Source organism: Felis catus, chromosome A2 (assembly GCF_018350175.1).
Source record: "Felis catus isolate Fca126 chromosome A2, F.catus_Fca126_mat1.0, whole genome shotgun sequence".
Classification (NCBI taxonomy): domain Eukaryota; kingdom Metazoa; phylum Chordata; class Mammalia; order Carnivora; family Felidae; genus Felis; species Felis catus.
In genome coordinates this window covers 144509924-144528590 of record NC_058369.1, presented here as the reverse complement: position 1 = coordinate 144528590, position 18667 = coordinate 144509924, and the positions used below count along the sequence as shown (strand labels likewise).

The window sequence follows — 18667 nt, the reverse complement described above, 5'->3', positions numbered from 1 at the left end:
TATGTAATTATGAATGCTTTGCGTTTGCGTTTCTCACTGATTGAAAGCTACACAGACACCGTCATTATACACATTTATCTATTTACTATTCCTAGGAAACTCCTAAAAGTGAAAGCATAGAGCTGTAAGACCTTGTTCCTGGGGATAGTCCAGTTAAGAGGACATCAGCTCTTATTCCCTATGCCCATTCATTTCACGGAAACTGCTCTAAAATCACCAGTAACTGGTGTTATTAAATCCACTGGACAGTTCTCAACCTTCATCTTTCTCGACCTTGAAGCAGCACAATCAAGTCTTGTGTTGTAAGGCTCTCTCCTCTCAGTTTCTAGGAGTTTCCTCTGACAGCTCAGGAACCACCTTTTCAAGTTTCTCTGGCAGGTAATGCCCCCCGCCTCCCCCCACCATGTATGATCTTTAAATTTTGGAAACAAGGGGCTTGGCCTAGGGACTCTTCTCTTAATATTCTCTGGGAATTGTGTGTGTGTGTGTGTGTGTGTGTGTGTATCCCCAACAGTTTTAAGTTCATGCATGAAGCGCAGGCCAATTTTCGGGGATCTGGACCATGTGAATGGCTCATGGGTACCGCAACCTTAACATGTCCAGAAATTCTTAATTTTCCCCCCAAATCTGCACCATCAGTGTTTACCACATGGGAAAGAAGCACCACCGATCACCAGTTATTTGTACTCAGAGCATTTAGGGTGCTCACACATGACACCCAGTTTCACTGCCCTGATGCAAGCAATGGTCAAGTTCTACCAGTTCTACCGCCAAACTGGATCTCAAATTTTCTCTCTCCTCAACCACTGTCTTGTGACACCCAGTTGTTTACCCCTGGTAACCAGCATCCTAACACCACTCTTGGTTCAAGTCTATCTCCACAGAGCAGCTAAGGTGAGGGCAGTGGGGTGGGGGAGGGGAAGATATATAATTATAAAATGCTGACCTAATTACTCCACTCCATTGTCAATGATTTCTCGTGATTCTTCAGAGAAATTTCAAAATTTTTCCTCAAGGATCATAAACTGTAAATGTTTCAATCATTTATCACCTTAATCCTCACATTTCAGCAATAATGGCCTTGCCTTTTGAACCCAAGCAACTTCCTAGCTCAGGACCTTCCCGTACATAGTTTCTTCATTCTTTAGCTCTGAACAAGATCTTTGAAAAACTCCTTCTTTAGGCCTCATTCATTTTTAGAGTTTATTTATTAATTTTGAGAGGGGGGAGGGGCAGAGAGAGAGAGAGAGAGAGATGGAGAGAGAATCCCAAGCAGGCTCCACGCTCGGGGTGCAGAGTCCAATGTGGGGCTCGATCCTATGAGATCATGATCTGAGCCAAGAGTCAGATGCTCAACTGACTGAGCCACCCAGACACCTCATTTTTAAATCACTTAAAAGATTTTTTCTGACCACACTGAATAAGCTATGGCCCTGAGCACACATACTCACTACTAGCACAACTGTAATTATAGAAAGAATCATGTACATCTTATAAGGACTGTAACTGTCTTGTTCAATGTTATGTCCTCAACACCCAGCATTGTGTGTGACACATAAGAAGCACTCAATATAATACTTATTGTTTGATCACTCATTCACTGACTCAACATGACAAATGCACTTAAAAAACAGGCCAGATGGCATATGTTAAATGTCTCAAAAGATAAAGAGGCGGTAAAAGAACTCAGAAGAGGGAGGGCTATGATCTGGGACTTGAACTGGATAAGGGTTTAGAATACAACTGATGATGATGACGGTAGTTATCTTCTATAGAGGACTTGCTACAGGCTCAACAGCATGCTCAACAATTTAATAATAATCACCACCACCATGTGAACCGCTGCTCTCTGCTGAGCTCTCATTGCGTCAACTGCTGTAAGTACTCTGCACGGGTTAACACATTCAATCACACGGTGACCTACCGAGGTAAAGGCATTATTCACTTTACAGTGGAAAAACCACAGCATGGAGGGGTTAAATAACTTCCTCAAGGTGGCAAAGTAATAAGAACGGAGCCAGGATTTGAGCTTGGGCGATCAGATATTGGACCCATGCTACTGCTCGTGACTCCATAGCGTCACTATATTCTAATAAATCTGTACTCTTGCTACTAGCCTGTCTAGGTACTAACCACCAGTTAACCTTATACCCAGTAGCCAGGGTCACATATTTTTCCCAAAACAGTATCATACTGCCCTAGGTCACTGCTTGGCAAATCAAATCTAAACTAGGCTCTGTGAAGAGATGCAAAAAAGATCTCCCTTCTTAGGAGTTTAGAAACGAGTGAGGAAAACCACTGCACGGCATCAGGTTGAGAATAGTTAACAATCGATACACCAACAAACACAGTATCATGGTAATGAGTGATTATGGAAATGCTAAAGAAAGGCATGATCAGAAGGCAGTGAGGATAAAAAGGGGAAACTGCCTGGGAGAAAAGAGATACCGTGGGAGAGGAGAAAGGCACGGTCAGGAGAAGAGAAGAGACAGCACTCCCAGAAGAAGAAATGCTGTTCAAGAAATGCCAATTAATAACAAAGTCAGTCGGAATGGAGAAACTGAAACAGGGATAGACTGCATATGACGTAAAAGAAAAAAAACGGTCTCTACAGTGGGTAAAGTATCTGGACATGCTGCAGTAATGTATTATCAACAGAACGACAAATTCAGAACCTTGGTAATAGTTTATATTCTCAGACACCTCCCAGAGCTGATACCGTATTAGGAATTTTTATCATTTCTTCCTGAAAACACCATTTCCTAAAGAACTGAGGCACAAAATTACTAGGTAATTTCAAGCTGACCCTGAGCCCTGATTCAAGGATATTTATCCGGACGTCAACACTGCAAAGAGTGTCCAAAATTCTGTACAACATATTCTCTAGGGAATATGTTAGAAGCGTGCTAAATAAAGCCTTAAAATACGAGTAAGCACAATGTCTATGTTAGTAAAAATGACTTACTTTGAGATGTTTATATAAGCAACAGCCACAGGGCAAAATGAGTTCAATCTAGGGCTAAGTAGTGTTATGATGGTGAAGTGGAGAGTGAAGCCAGGGCTGGGCAGAAACATTTCAGGATCTATCACATCACTCAGCAGCCATGGGGACAGAGGAGACAACCCAACCATACACCTGAACCTGGGAAGCAAAAATTCTATCAACTGCCTTCAAAATACGCGAACATTCATTTAGCCGAGCCTGTAATGGGCTCATTTAACCACTTTGGATCCATGAAATAGAATCAAAGAACAAGATCCACATGCACCCAGAGAATGGGAAAACTCGAGAGCATGAACCAGTGAGAGCCAAATCTAGGCTCCAGGCCACTCCCTTTGGAAAGAGAAGTCATTTTGTTTGGAAAAAAGTGCTCCTGAACTTCCTCAATTCCCTTTCTCCTTCTGTTGAACAAAGGAAGAAAGTAAAAAGTCATTATTATAGCTCAGGACACTTGATTGAAGGCTAGGACCCTGTTTCTAAGAGGCTCAGTTGCATGCATTCCTATGTGTTAAGTCATAAGTTAAATAAGGAATCAGACGGGAACTAGAAAAATCTGTGGCAGAAAACTTCCTGAAAACAGAATTCAGTGCAGTGACATATCAAGTGTGATTATTTTGGAAAGAAGAAACTTTACTCTCAGAAGCAACAAATAAAGAATGACTGTCTTTGACAGTGTTCCACCTCTGGGCAAGTCACTTGATCAAACATTTCTTCAGAGGTGTTGAATTGCACAGCTGGGACACACTCAGCAAATGTCAAACTGTGCCCTGTCTTCAATGTCCAATCTCTACACCTCAATTGGCTATGGTGCCTGAAGTTTCTATAAGAAAAGCCTACTGGTGAACAAAATGGTAGGCCAAGTAAGGTACAGGCATGGAACCAGGCATTCTGTAGATGAGACATTCACTTTAGAACTTTTTTAAACAAATTACTTTCACAACCAAAGGACACTTCACATTTCTAGGTATACAGCAGGTAATAAAACAAAGACTTTTCAAAGCACATAATTGATCTCTTAATGCCCAATTTATAAATTGGTTTTTTTTATTTCCCTCATTTCTACAACTGCTTCTCCTCTTGAAAGAATAATTTTCAAAAAGGGAAAATCATGACTTTAATACAAATATACAATGAAAACATCAAGTATTTTATTTTTACCCACTAATTAATGACGGAACCAATAAGACATTACAACTTACTCAAAAGAGAATCTGAGGACTGGATAAACATACGCAACTAGGATGTCGAGATTAATTTTCTAAAGACTCAAAACTGTAGAGTGAAAGACCACAGGGTGAAAATGTAACATTTGAAACCATTTCTCTTACAGGGTAGAAATCAATTGTGTCATATGTACAGGACCACATCTGTACAAGAATGAAATCATTTGCATTACATCAGGCCTTCACAAGTTACATTCTCTCTCCGCAGAGGTACAAAACAGCCCAGCTACAAAGGAGCAGACCTGACAGAAATCAGATAACCCCAAAGGAATTACCAGGCAGAACTCAGCATTCCAGTGAAAGAATACTGAGTAATCGTTGTGCCTATCCCAAAGTCTTTAACAATCTCTCCTGACACTCTCAACTAAAGGTGAGATACTACGTCCTAAATTTAGTGCCCTATGGTGCAAAACAAACAAACAAACAAAAAAGGAAAAAACTTATCGCCACTAACAAAACCATGGATGCACACATAAAAGGAACAGAACTCAGTGAGAGGTGGATTAAATTGGTCAAAGGAGGTGCCTTAAACATAACATCACAAACTGCTAAATGCTGAAATACAGTCTTGAAACAATTCCAGCATTTCTTTCCAGGTTTTTATTGAGAAACTTGTTCAATTTGAGAAAGGCTTCTCTCCGATGCCCACTGCTTTCGAATTTCATTAGAAGGAGAAGGGGACACCCCTGCAGTTCTGGGGAGTTTGAATAGAGAGCTTCAAAAAACCTGAAGTGGCCACACAGGACTATGGCTGAAAGGGACAATGGACAAAAGACAATGAAGCGATGCCCTCAACTGTTAGGGAGAGCAGCTAGCTGAAGCCAACTACCCTGACACAATCAAGGTCACCTTAACAACATCCATCTCTGGAGGGGAGGAGAGGAAAAAGGTGAAGAGAAAAGAAAAGACCCTTCGCTTCCTTAGTAGCGGAGACACTTCTAGAGTAGCTGCCACTCTGCCATCACAGGTACCTTGTGCTGTGGAGGCTGCGGTACAGGTTTCTGTGCTGCGAGAATCCAAGTCAGTGAGCAGCATACTGCAGTCCACTTGAAGTTCAAGAACCTTGAATGGGAATAGGGGAAGAAGGGGACAGAGGAGTGGTGCCTTCCCCTAAACTGGCAACAACTCGAGCTTCCAAATATACAGGAGAGATGCGAGAAAACAATTGTGGGAACCCACCGCCAGGACTAATCATGGCTTCTCCACAAGGGGCCATCATATTTACGGAGCGTATCATGCTTGCTCTAGAGAACGAGTTCAGCAGACATGGAGGGTATCTATGGGATTTCCCCAGGGTGGCAAATGCAGAGCCCAGCTGTGGGGCCATGGCTACGGTGTGAATAGAGCTCTAGTGCTAAGCAACCCTCCAGGTCACAGAAGCCCACGGGGCAGAACCATAGGCCTTGGCCTTGTGTGGTTGGTATAAAAGGGACATCAGAACGAAATTTGAGGCTAAGGGAGAGTAAAAGCGGGAAGGGCTATTGAAACAAAAAACAAACAAGAAATGAGCAATGGTGCCATTAAGGTACAGTGATGAGACAGAACAGAAAGGTAGCTGTAAAAGACTGGAATAATACAAGAATACCATCTAAACAACGTGGGCCAGTAAGACATGAAAGGGAAACTAATTTAACACAGACCTAACTAACAAAGTCTCTGGGTGATGGGAGCGGCTTTCACCTTCTTGGTGGACAAACCAGTTTTAACTTCTCTTTAGCCAAAAAGAATATTATTATTTACCTCTTCCACTGATGCCCAACTCCATGGGTAGTTAGGGGAAGATTACTTCTTTAAAGAGACCCTAGTGGTTTACAAAAGGAGGATAGCTTAAATACCCCAAGGGAAAGAGGACATTGCTATTCAAGTACAAAAAGGCACTGAAAAACTAGGAGCTGATAGGAAAGGTCAGGAGGAGATGCTGGAAAAAAATCCGATTTATTTATTTTAAAGGAACACTTTGATCCTTTATATTTGCAAGTTAGAATCTCATTGGTCAATTCCCCAAGTGTTCATTTCACGATACACTACAGCAAGAGGGACCCCAAAATTTCACACTCTACCTCCTACCCCCAGAGCTAGTCTTTGGATCATTCCAGGCCCCTGCTTTAAGGAAATTCTTATCATTAATACTATGCACGTCCAACGAAATCATCATGGAGAGAGGAGGTTATAAGAAAGTGGGTGTGTAACATGAGCAAGGAACCCAAGTGAACACAGCAGCAGCTAACAGAAAAAAAAGACACAGGGGTTTACTGAAGGCAAGGAAGGAGAGCAAACAACAGCCATATGAACAGAGGACTTGCCATGACCCCGTATCATGAAGAGGCAGAGACATTCAGAGAAGGGAAACTCTATCCCAGGGACCTGCAGAAGTACAACTGGAGAGGACAGGAGGCTGGCCCAGGCTCTGTCATCTTGCACTGCTGTCAACAGAGTTCCAGACTCCTCACACACCAGAGAGGAAAAGAACAGACACGGCAGGAAATGGAGGAAGAGGAAACAGACAGTGTGACTCACTGAGTACTGGTCCCGCACAAACGGAAAAGGAGATATGGGGGGGGGGGGGTGCGCAGGAAGAAGTAGTGTGCTGGCTGCAACCTGAGGAGTGGGGAGCTCCTCAGAACTGTAATTGATTTGTCTGATTTACCAGAACAACAGTAAGCCACGCACCAGCCCCATTTTATTGCCTGTTTTACATTCTGTATCTGCAGGAGATCGTATTTATTACAGAGCAGGCTACAGCAAAAACAGTAACAAACCTAAGATAAGAAACAGCCTTATATTCCACTGACACGCACATCCCAACTTTTGTCTGCCGGTGAGGGAGGGAGCGGAGATGGGATCAAGGAAAAACAAACCCCTCGAAGAATAAAAACGCGAACCTACGAAGTGAAATAACCACCACGTAACCATCCTCCAAATCAAATCAAATCTAGTGCCAAGTCTGTCAAATTCTTAGTTGGTTTCAAATTCATAGGAACATCCTGGCCTCGAGGGAAACCAGAGGATTACAGAAAGGACAACAATAACTTAAAATACCACACTTCCTTCATCTTGAAAAATGAGAAATAAAGGAAACTAGTAATTTCTTCAGGATCCAAATTACCAGACTGGCCATATTTTTTACCTTAGTGGTTACCCTGAAACGAGATGCAAATGATGCAGAAAAGCCAAGTTTAACAAACCCCTGTCCAAAAGGTGGGGTTCACTCAGTTGGTGGTATCCACAGATGCGTGTACCTTGTGGAAAATACAGCACTCCGCTGACATTAATGGCAAGAATCCCCTGTATTAACAAGCAAATAACAGAGAAAAGAACCACCCAAAAGTTGGGAGCTAACAACATTTTACAAAAATCAAAAAACCATAACAAGGTCACAATATGGGAAGTGGTACAAGAGGCTCTAATGGTGGAGCACAACACAAAGTTGAAAAACGTGTCACGTAGCCACTAGGCAGGCATCCAGTCCAGCCCCAGGAAGGAGCAGATACGAAAAGTCCTCCTGGCTTCATTGCCCAGAGGCCAGTGTCTCTCTGCCCAAAGCAGACACTCTTCTGCCCACTCCTGTGCTGGGATTATTCCCTTCCCACCACAGGAAGTCAGCCAAGCGGCTTTACACATGCTGAGTCTTCATACAAGGCCTGTTAAGATACTCTCTGGACTTTTACACGATGAAACCATCTCTGAAAATGTAAGAGGAGAGGTATGGACAATGGGAGAAACTCAATGCTAAAAGCTGGAGACCATGAAGCCTAGAACAAATTTAACCATGACGCGATATCTTCTGTATAGCACATTTCTTGGGTGTGTTTAGGAGACAAAATGTGATGAGCTTATATATGTCTTTTGTTTTCATTCCAAGGATGTGTACTGGGATGAGAAGAGGCATTATGCATACATATCGGATCATACTAAGCTATTTTGGCAGTTTATTGCATGTCTGATCACCTCAACAAACACTTCCATTTATCATGACCTGCAACTAAGAGGGGGAGCAATGAAAGGTAAAGAGACCCAGTTAAAAAGAAAAAAGAAAAAAAAAAAAGATTCAGAAACTCTTACCAAACCATTATACACGCGTGTATTTCATGGCCCTTATTGGGGGTGTTTTGTCTTGATCCACCTGTAAGCTATCTGCCTGTCTGACCCTATGCACTCACCTGTCGGTTGGACAGTAATGTGGCCAACATGCTTTAGGAAGCTGAAAAGCCATTCATCTCACTTAAAGGGCACAAGGGAACCCAACACACACACAGACTTAACACAACACGGTGACGGAAAGAAGGGGAGGTTAGAAACAGAGAGAAAAACTCCTCTATTACAGAGGGCACTAAAAAAAAAAAAAAAAAAAAAGCCTGTATTCAGAGCTGAATCATGTGTGATGGAGGCAGACAAGGTCATTCTGACATCTATTTAAATGGAACAGCCTTTTCACTTTCTCCCACTTGTTCAAGCTTTCTCTCTTTTTTTTTATTTATGCGGTAACTGAGGGAGATATAACTCACATGTATTTTTAAATAACGTAAGAACAAACAAATTCTCCAATATCAATACAGAAAAGAAAATAAAGATATGTATAAAAATGAGCTCTAGTTGGGAAGGGGGGAGCGAAAAAATAGGAAGAAAAAAATGAAGACAAGTTTCATTAAGACCGTTGCTGCAAAAAGGAAAACACAAGAAAACACCAAAACACAACAAGGTATAAACATGAGATTTAAAGATGGCAATAAAGATCATTAGGACACTACGCTGGCAGGTGCCAAAAGCACAGCCCGGAAGCAAATGTGCCTCCATCTCAAACACCTGCCGAGGACTTTACCTCACTGCCAGTGGGAAATCTGAGCAAGAACATGAACGCCACAGGCCAAAAGGGAACAATATCCCCAAGGTTTAATTCATCTTCCAGAAAGCCTCGAAGTGTAGAGCTGACATAAGTTTTTGGATGGGCACATCTGGCCCGGGTATAAAGGAGTCACCATTGTGTTTTCCAAAACAATTATTTATAACTTCTTTCTCCCTGCAGTTGAACAGCCAAAAAATTGCCCTTTGATTACTCCAACATCTTCAACAAAAGAACATTAAGGAAAATATTGTTGAGAATGCCACAAGAGACACATGCAGCAATTATTACATATGCCAACAATAACTCAGCAAGGTAAGCCACAGGGAAAACAGGCCTAATACCAGCACGCCAGGAATCACACCTGTTAACAAGGAGCCTTAGCAGATACACCTTAGCCACCAGGTTTCTGGGCTTCAGAGGAATCTCAGCTACGAAGAACGTATATCAACATACCTCACTCATTAAGCAGAGGCACAACTTTTTAACACAAGTCTACTCAACACAGGGAACACTATTTACTCTGTAGTCTGCAGTGACTGGTTACAGAGTAAGAAAAGCTCAACGGAATACCAATGCTTAAAACGAACGTGGTACTGCTATACCTAGGCAAGGGACTGCTGGCCAGACACATTTATAATACACGATCACAAGGAACAACAAGCAAAGTCTCAGCCAGGCTTGGGAACACAACATAACAAGAAGATAATACACTCTAATCCATCACTGCTGTGGGCTAGGCTGTGATCTAGAAGCTTGTTTATAGGAGTATTTTCTTCTGGGTGCCCAAGGCAAGCTCCCTGAGAATGCAAGCTAAGATTTACTAGCTGCTCCTCTGTCATCTCCCCTGGGCGATGTGATGCCCCCTACACATGACCTGGATCCCCTCCTTAACTGTTAAGTTACTGTGGAGTTGAAATGGATGGTGTGTGTCCCAAGAGCAGAAGGTAAAGTGATGAGCCAACGAACTTTCCCTGGGCACCTGATTAAATCCACACCTGAGCCATTCACTCTTCCCTTACCCCAGCCAGTTCTGTTTCTCTTCATTGCTGCTACCTGACACTGCGGTTTCCCTTCCCCACTTGCAGGTAAGGACTTTTATCAGTTTTGTTCATTGTTACATCCTTAAGTGCTCAGAGCAGTTCAGACACAGCAGGTATTCAAACACTTGTTGAATAAATGAATAAACACTCTCAACTAACAAAGTTATCTTCTTCAGTCAAGAGATCCTAAACGTGCAAGGGTAAAGTCCTATTCACTGAGTAGTCATTTGGACACAGCCCTTTGGGAGCTCAAAAGTATTCGTGCCTTCCATCCTTCTGTGTCATCTGTGTGTATTAGCTCACAGGAAGCACACACCTTCCTCCCATTTCGAAGCAACCGGAGGGAAAAGAAGCCATAAGGAGATGACAGCTAACTTTTAAGGTTGTCCTAAAATCTACACTTGACCTTTTCCCAGTAAGACTTTCCAGTCATCTGGGGAATTAAACAGGGATTTAAAAAGGAGGCAATTTTTTTTTTTTTTACTACAATTGGGAAGAAATATCTTCCAATATCTCCTAATCATTAAAACAAAATGGAAAAGCAACACAGTACCAATTCAGGTGAAGAGATAGACGGAGGTTTTATGCCCTAGTTTGAATTCTGCCTTTTCAGAATCTAAAACAGGATCTCCATAGATGATAAGCAGCAGCCCTGGAAAAATTCACATTCTGTGTCTAAAAACAAATGAGCTACAGAAAACACATAAGCTGAAGTCCTTTGGTGAGTAAGCAGCCAAGCTCTTGGCGCCTCTGAGCCACACAGCTCTATTCAGGGACACAACTCACCCCAGATATGTCTGCGACACGGTGGATAGGCACTTCCTTCTTGCTATGCAGTCCTTTGCCATTCTTAATAGCTCTGTAAAGGAAGAAGAGACAACCCGATTAATATACAAATCACATCAGGAAGGGGTAGGAGGGCAGGAAAAACGGGTGAGAAGAGAGGTCATTCACATGGAGGGTCTATCACCACACAAGTCACACTGCACACTGCTGAGGAGCCAGTCTCCGCAGGAGTGTTTGGTGGAGGGGGGAAGACAAGCCTGCTCTGCTAAGCCCAGTTACAAGTAGTTGGCGGCTAGTTTCAGCTAACGGTGTGACTGGTAATCAGAAAGAGCTCCTGAACTTGTTTCCAAATTAAAGGCATTGTTCCAGGCACAAAAGAAGAATCAGTTGGAAGAGCACACTCCTAAGAAACAGAAGTAATAATGTTTCTCTCTGCGTTTAATCACATGAAACATTTTAAATGCAAAATATGCAGCTAGTGTTCCAATTCTAATGGAAATAAGTTCCTCCCAGGTAAAAAGATAAGTTGCCTTGAATGAAGAAACACTGTATAGAAGTCATTTCTAACAGTGGGGGAAAATTAGCAAAGGCTACATAATTGACATTAAGCCTCATTTTAAATCAGTTACAGGTTATAACAACCCGATTTAGCAGGGGACTCTGTCACACATCTGACCACTGGTTGGTTTGCTGCAATCTCTCATCTTTTACCTCCTAATCCCTTGAGTGGTAGCTTCAGAGACAGAAGCCTAAGCATCACTGGGTGTGATCACTCATGTAACAGTGAAGGACCAGGGAACAAGACCTCACTACACTATTAGATAAGACCTATCTCTCTGCTGCCAGACTCCAGGCCAAAGCAAATAACATTTTTGAGTTTAGAGAATAAAAAGTAGAGATTCGGGGGTGTACCCACTCTGCAGACTAGCCTTTTTAGAGTTTCTGAATTCCAAAGTGCAGAGAAAACTGCCCAGACCAGGACAAGTATGTTGGACCTTCACACTACACACCAGCAACCACAGTGGACCTTCCCCCACTCAGGTTGTCACTTATTAATGACAAGAAGCAAAGGCCAGTACTCTCAGCAGGGGTTACTTTTAGGTCCTAACTTTTAAATCACACTCATCAAATGGGGTGGCTGTTTCTCTGTGCAGAGTGGCATTGTCTTAGTTCTTATATACTTGAGCTGTTACCATCTACCACTTGCCCCTTCCTCCAACCCTGGTGATCTCCCATTCAACTAATCTGAAATGCCTTCTATTCCAAAGAACAACGGTTTTCTTACCGTCTATACTTTCTATTCCATGAAGAGGGTAAGAAATGAAAGTACAGATGTTGAACAGGAAAAGCAAAGCAGAACAGTCACTCTGACCTGCGCTGCTAACTGAATGAAAGCGCTTCATTGTTCCCCTGAATTCCCAAGGCTCTTCTTTTTTTTTTTTTTTAATTTTTTTTTCAACTTTTTTTATTTATTTTTGGGACAGAGAGAGACAGAGCATGAACGGGGGAGGGGCAGAGAGAGAGGGAGACACAGAATGGGAAACAGGCTCCAGGCTCCGAGCCATCAGCCCAGAGCCCGATGCGGGGCTCGAACTCCCGGACCGCGAGATCATGACCTGGCTGAAGTCGGACGCTTAACCGACTGCGCCACCCAGGCGCCCCTCCAAGGCTCTTCTTGAACTTGAATCCAGGGCTTCAGCCTTAGAAATTGCAAATGGGTCAGAATTTTCCATTTGCAAATTAGTCCAGTAATTTATAGTTCAGGGAATGTGTTAAGTGACCACAATGGGGCTGGTTTTCAAGCTATGCTTCTAGAACCTTGGGATTTGCAATCTAATGGCTGAGGACAGGAGGATGGTTATATGGAAAATCAGTGGCTTCAAGCCAGCAACAAATGTGACTCTTCTACCCCACAAAGCCCAGCATACAGCCTCTACCCCCAACAGGCTCTCATTTTGCTACCATACACTCAAAGGAGCAGCCTTAAGAACAAGAAGCCTCAGTGAGGCGAGGCAAGCTCAGGCAAGCCCTGATTATAACTCACCTTCCTTTAAGGCGAGGACTGCTAAGCCTTCTGCAAGTCCTCTGGGGCCACAAAATGCCTACAGCCTTATCCTCTTCTAACAACAAGGACAACCAAAATAAATGGACCTGCCCTATAAACAGACGGGTTCATGTGACAGCACGGCTGAACTTGTGGCCTTTCAAGGGGGCTGGAGAGCATTTCATAAACTACAAGGAAAAAAGAACATGGCCTGGGCAGTAAGTTAGAAAACAAAGGTTCTCGAGGCAAAAGCAGTGAGGTGATAAACCAAAAATTCTGTTTTCCTTTAGTGACCCCAAAGTAGTTTTGTGCCCAAAGCAGAAATCCAGGACTTAACCAAGATTCAGCATGCTTGAGGGAGAAAAAATAGTACCCTAAAGCCAGAACACATGAATAATAGTGTACATATGACATTTAAAAACCAAAATTCTTGGGGCGCCTGGGTGGCTCAGTTAAGTGTCAGACTTTGGCTCAGGTCATCAACTCACAATCCATGAGTTCAAGCTCCGCATCGGGCTCTGTGCTGGCAACTCAGAGCCTGGAGCCTGCTTCGGATTCTGTGTCTCCATTTTCTCTCTCTGCTCCAAAGCTCATGCTTTGTTTCTCTCTCTCTCTCTCTCAAAAATTAAACATTAAAAAAAAAAACAAAAACAAAATTCTTTAGAATTAAGTATTAATAAAAATTTTTGAAAAAAAGAAAAACTTTATGTTCTACCTATCAGGTATTTATTTGCATTTAGACATTGATTTTGGAAAAATCTTCAAAGGCTTAATCTTACCAGATTTTTGAGTGCTAAATTAGATCAGTTTCAGGCACATTCAAGAGGCAGCAAGAAAGCAGTATTTTAACATCATCATATATAAACTGAGCAACAGTTCTGTTAGCTCTTAAGAAAACAGTGGCAAAATGAAAGTTAAGAATTTGTAAACACTGAGTCAAATAATGCCCACCTAGGAAGCACTGTAAAGCGGATGTGGTGCACCGGACCCAGGCTGCAAAGTACGAGGGTTCTCTGAGAAATTAGCTACATGGTCTAATTCAGCTTGGGTCTCCTTCCCTGTGCTGAGGCTGCTTTGGCTCCTGTTCTCAAACTGCTCCAGAAATGACCTGGGAGGCATCCCTGCAGACAAGCCTGATGCCACAGCAAGAGCTTCTCAGGAGAGCATCCGGGGAAAGTGCCCAGTGTAGAAATTCATGTATGCGCCTCAAAGAGGAAAGGAGCAAACACCAAGAGTAGCGGGCTTGCCACGGTTCTTTGCCGAAGGACATAGAACGTACATCTTGTTACAGGATTCTAAGGACAGTGACATGACTGCCTGTTAACCACTGCATAAATGGTAAATGAAGGGGAGATTCAGCTTCCACTGCTCTGTCACTACCTCTCAGTGGGGCCTCCCTGCATCTTATGTGACCAGGTTTCCCTGGGATAGGTTTGGGAAGCTTGGTCTTTGAGACCTGGGACAGTAGTGAAATAGCAGGTTTGCTTCCACTGAAACCTACTCCACAGAGCAAACACCTGACTCCCCTCCCCACACTCCCACTCCCTCTCCCTCTCCCTGCAGGCTGCAACCACAGCTCAACATCCCTTTTCATTAGGCAAGGAATGAAACTCCTGACTTCTAAACTTTCTCCTGCTGTGTCTGCTTAATAGCTGCTTTCTCACAAAAGCAGGCTGGTGCTCCGGCCAGCCAGGAGAAAGGAAGCAGTGGGGCAGAACACAGCCTGCTCCTCGCAGAAGCTTTCGTCTCCAGGAAGCAGCAGTACAAATATGGCAAAGCCAAGCAGTGTTGATAATGGACAGAAATCATCACCAGACAGGAAAAGGGAGTATATGTCCACATGCATACAAAGGGGTAACAGGGCAGAAGAGGGATGAAAACTCAGCTTTCTAGGGTGCTTCTAGAAGCCACAGTATTGGAGAGGAATCCCATTCCAATCACTGGAAAACATTTTTCTTTTCTTTTTTTTCTTTCTTCCTTTTTATTTTATTTTTTTAGTTTGTTTATATATTTGAGAGAGACAGAGACAGCATGAGTTGGGGGAGGGGCAAAGAGAGGAGAGAGAATCCCAAGCAAACTCCACGCTGCCAGTGCAGAGCCTGACCTAGGATTTGAACTCTTGAAACCGTGAGATCATAACCTGAGCTGAAACCAAGAATCAGATGCTTAACCGACTGAGCCACCCAGGCGCCCCGACACTTTCCTTTCTTTAAACAGCAAAGTTTGAAAATCTCATGTATGAGATGCTACTATCTCCCTACTAGAAGTAAAAACATGAACTTTGCAAAGACAGGTGAGAACACTGAGATTACCTCCACTGCCTCAACACCACAGGATTAGGATCTTAGCACTCTTTTTTTTTTTAAAAAATGTTTGTTTATTTTTGAGAGAGAGAGGCAGAGTATGAGCAGGGGAAGGGCAGAGAGAGAAGGAGACACAGAATCTGAAGCAGGCTCCAGGCTCTGAGCTGTCAGCACAGAACCCGACGTGGGGCTCGAGCTCACGAACTGTGAGATCATGCTCCAAGCCAAAGTTGGACGCTTAACTGACTGAGCCATCCAGGCACCCCAGAGAATATCATCACTCTTGATGCAAAGGAACAGAGTTTGCTCTAAGCTTTTGGGATTCCATGCTCAGGCAGAAAAACCTAGGGCCCAAACCTCTCCAAGGCAGTTATGACATGTAACAGTTCATCCTGTGCCATAAACAGACCACAGTCTTAATTCCAAATCAATGGTGGTAGACTGTTATTTTGAATGTATATTTTTGAGTGATTACAAAGAAAGTCAAGGCTTTACAGTTAGACTCAACCTGACCCAATCATAAAACAGTTGTCTCATCAGAAATTCTTAAGTTGGGGTGGGGGGGTGCCTGGGTGGCTCAGTTGGTTAAGCATCCAACTCTTGGTTTTGGCTCAGGTCATGATCTCACAGTTTCATGGGTTCGAGCCCCACAATGGGCTCTGTGCTGACAGTGTGGAGCCTGCTTGGGATTCTCTCTCCCGCCTTCTCTGCCCCTCCCCCACTCGCTCACTAGCTCGCTCTCTCTCAAAATAAATAAACTTAAAAAAAAAAAAGGAATTCTTAAGTGGGGGACTTAAATGAGCCTCATACTTAGGATGGGACTATCTATAAACTACCCTGAAATGGTAGAATTACACACGTGAATTTTTCTGGGGAACAGGAACTCCCCACACAGTTTCATAACAACTGCTTTCATACATAAGAGAGATCTAAAGAAAACAAAGTGGTGGATTATAGAAATGGCATATAACAGAGAGGTAGCAGGGGGATGATGAGGCAGGGGAGGCTGTAGAAGTGAGAGAGATCAGGAGTTCCTGAATCCACAATTTCCCTTTAACAACACTTTCTCGGTAACTAGGAACCAAAATGTTTCTTAATTGCTTCGGCTTCATCACCTACACCCAATACTTCCTTCCTTCCTTCTTTTTTTTTTTTTTTTTTTTTGTTTATTTCTTTATTTTGAGAGAGAGAGAGAGAGAGAGTCTCAAGCGGACCACGTGCTCTGGCTCCATCTCATGAACGGTGCAATCTTAACCTGAGCCCAAATCAAGAGTCACATGCTCACCCGACTGAGCCACCAAGGCACCCCTCTTCCGTCCTAACTGAACTCACTTGGCCCTTTTGTAACCCTAGTGTGCCAGGTCCTCAGCAATTTATTCCAAGATAACATCAGGAAAATTAAACAGGTTTTTTTTGTTTTCAATATTTATTTTGAGAGAGAGGGAAAGAACATGTGTACACAAGCAGGGGGAGGAGCTGAGAAGGAAAGTGGGAGAGGGGTGAATCCCAAAGCAGGCTCTGCGCTGCCAGCATGGAGCCAGCTCTCACAAATCGTGCGAGCATAACCTGCGCCAAAATCAAGAGCTGGACGCTTAACTGACAGAGCCACTCAGGCGCCCCAACATCAGGAAACTTTTCACTGGCTCAATCCCTTTTGATACTGCACGTCACGCTGATTTGACTGCACACACTGCTGCACGACTTCCCCAGAAAAATCCATTTCGCCATTCTGCTGCCTTCCTTTTACACCCAAAACAAAGACCGCCGGCCTGTGATGTCCAGTGAGAAATACAATGCTTGGTTTTTGTGGGCCTCTACCATACGTTTGCGGTTTATGTCTTCACATGCTTCCCGTGTTACTCCTTCCCATCCAAGTAGGCCCACTGTCTCCAGGCCTCATGAGTGAAAGTTATTCATTACGTGTGCCCAGGCAGGTCTGAACTACAGAATGAAGAGAGATACTGTATCCGTAGCAACAAGCTCGCCCCAAGCATTAATCAGTTACCACATCAGTGATACTTAACCTGGGGTCCTAGGTAAGCTGCAGTTTGTATGCTGGGCGTCTCTATGAAAGGATGGTAGAATTGTACTCAAATATATATAGTCGTTACATTTTATCAATGTGAGTGCGCGTGTCACTCGGGTCAGCACGCCATCGTGGAAGGTAACACGCTACTTTCAAAGTTCACCATGTGCTCCTCTTCATTTCTTATAGGTAGACTTCTGGCCCTTTGAGGGTTAGGAGTCTGTCCGTAAGATTTGTGATGGTATTTGACACAGAGGCTATGTTCACATCGTTATAAACTCAGGGTCATCTAGTTCCGCTATTGTTTGCCAAGTAAAGCTGAACAAATGACTGGTGACTGACTAATGCAGAATGCTGAAAATATTTCAAATTGGAGACCAGGATAACGCCCAAGTGACTGTAGGGCAAAAGAGTGAGGCTTGCTGACTCTCTTGGATACAGTTTCATGATCTATGCTCCCATTCTTAGGCATATTGGTTTTGCTCCCTGGAATGGTTCAGGCAGAGAAGCTTACAGCCTGGCCTCTGAACAGAAGCAGAAGTACGTCGAGGACTAGAGGAGATGGGCAGTGAAGTGAGAGCAAAGCTCTGATCACCATAAACAATGAAACAGAACAAAGTGGCAGGGTTGTATGAAATTCCTACTAGACAATACCGGATAGATGACTGAAAGGAAAAGAAAACAATTCCAACAGAAAAGGTTAAAAAGCAGAACAAAGAGTAAATAACTTGCTAAACTTCTAAAGCACCTCTCACTGTGCTTGAGGTCACATTGGTGAATACAGTGTTTCAGCATGAACCAAATATAGATATCAATGAAACACAGCAGCGATAAACAATTCCTGTGGCCTTTCTACTGGTTCCTTGGCAGCTGGAGAAAACAACAGGGTCCTGACACTCAGGAAATAAGATACAGAGCAGGCACAGGTGCACAATGGTAGGTGGGGGTGCTAAGATTATGCAGCTGGATTTTCAACGAAATCAGAATTACTGATAAGAGAGACAGAAAAGATGGAGAGCACACAGACTGGAAATGAGAAAACTGAATCCTATGGTCAAGGGGAGGCAGGCAGACTAATGAGTCAGTAGGTATTATGAGGCATTAAAGCAAATAACAAAGAACTCTTAGCCATCATCTCATCTAAAACTAATATAAGAAGAAACCAAGACACACGCTATTGTGCCAGGCGTGACAACAGATCTGCAGAGCTTAGGTAAGGGGGGTAGGGGAGGGAGGCAGATGGTGAGCTCCATGTCAGCCGACTATCAGAGAAGAGGTATCCTAGTGCTAGACTTCCAGGGAACACAAGCAAACTCCATTGTCCTAGATTAGGACCAAAGGACTGGGAGAGCTGGGTAGAAATGGTCAGTATCAGTCTAAAGTCTTTTTGAAAGGACAAGG

At 43.3% G+C, this 18667-nt stretch overlaps 1 protein-coding gene across 2 annotated transcripts in view; it reads right to left on the bottom strand.

The window, feature by feature from the left end:
• SND1 (staphylococcal nuclease and tudor domain containing 1) overlaps positions 1-18667 on the bottom strand; it is a 422256-nt gene that overhangs the window by 160789 nt on the left and 242800 nt on the right. For both annotated transcript variants that reach the window (XM_011280535.4, XM_023250533.2), the window contains one exon: positions 10894-10966. In XM_011280535.4, the coding sequence (XP_011278837.1) occupies positions 10894-10966 (73 nt within the window). The remainder of the gene's footprint in view (positions 1-10893; positions 10967-18667) is intronic.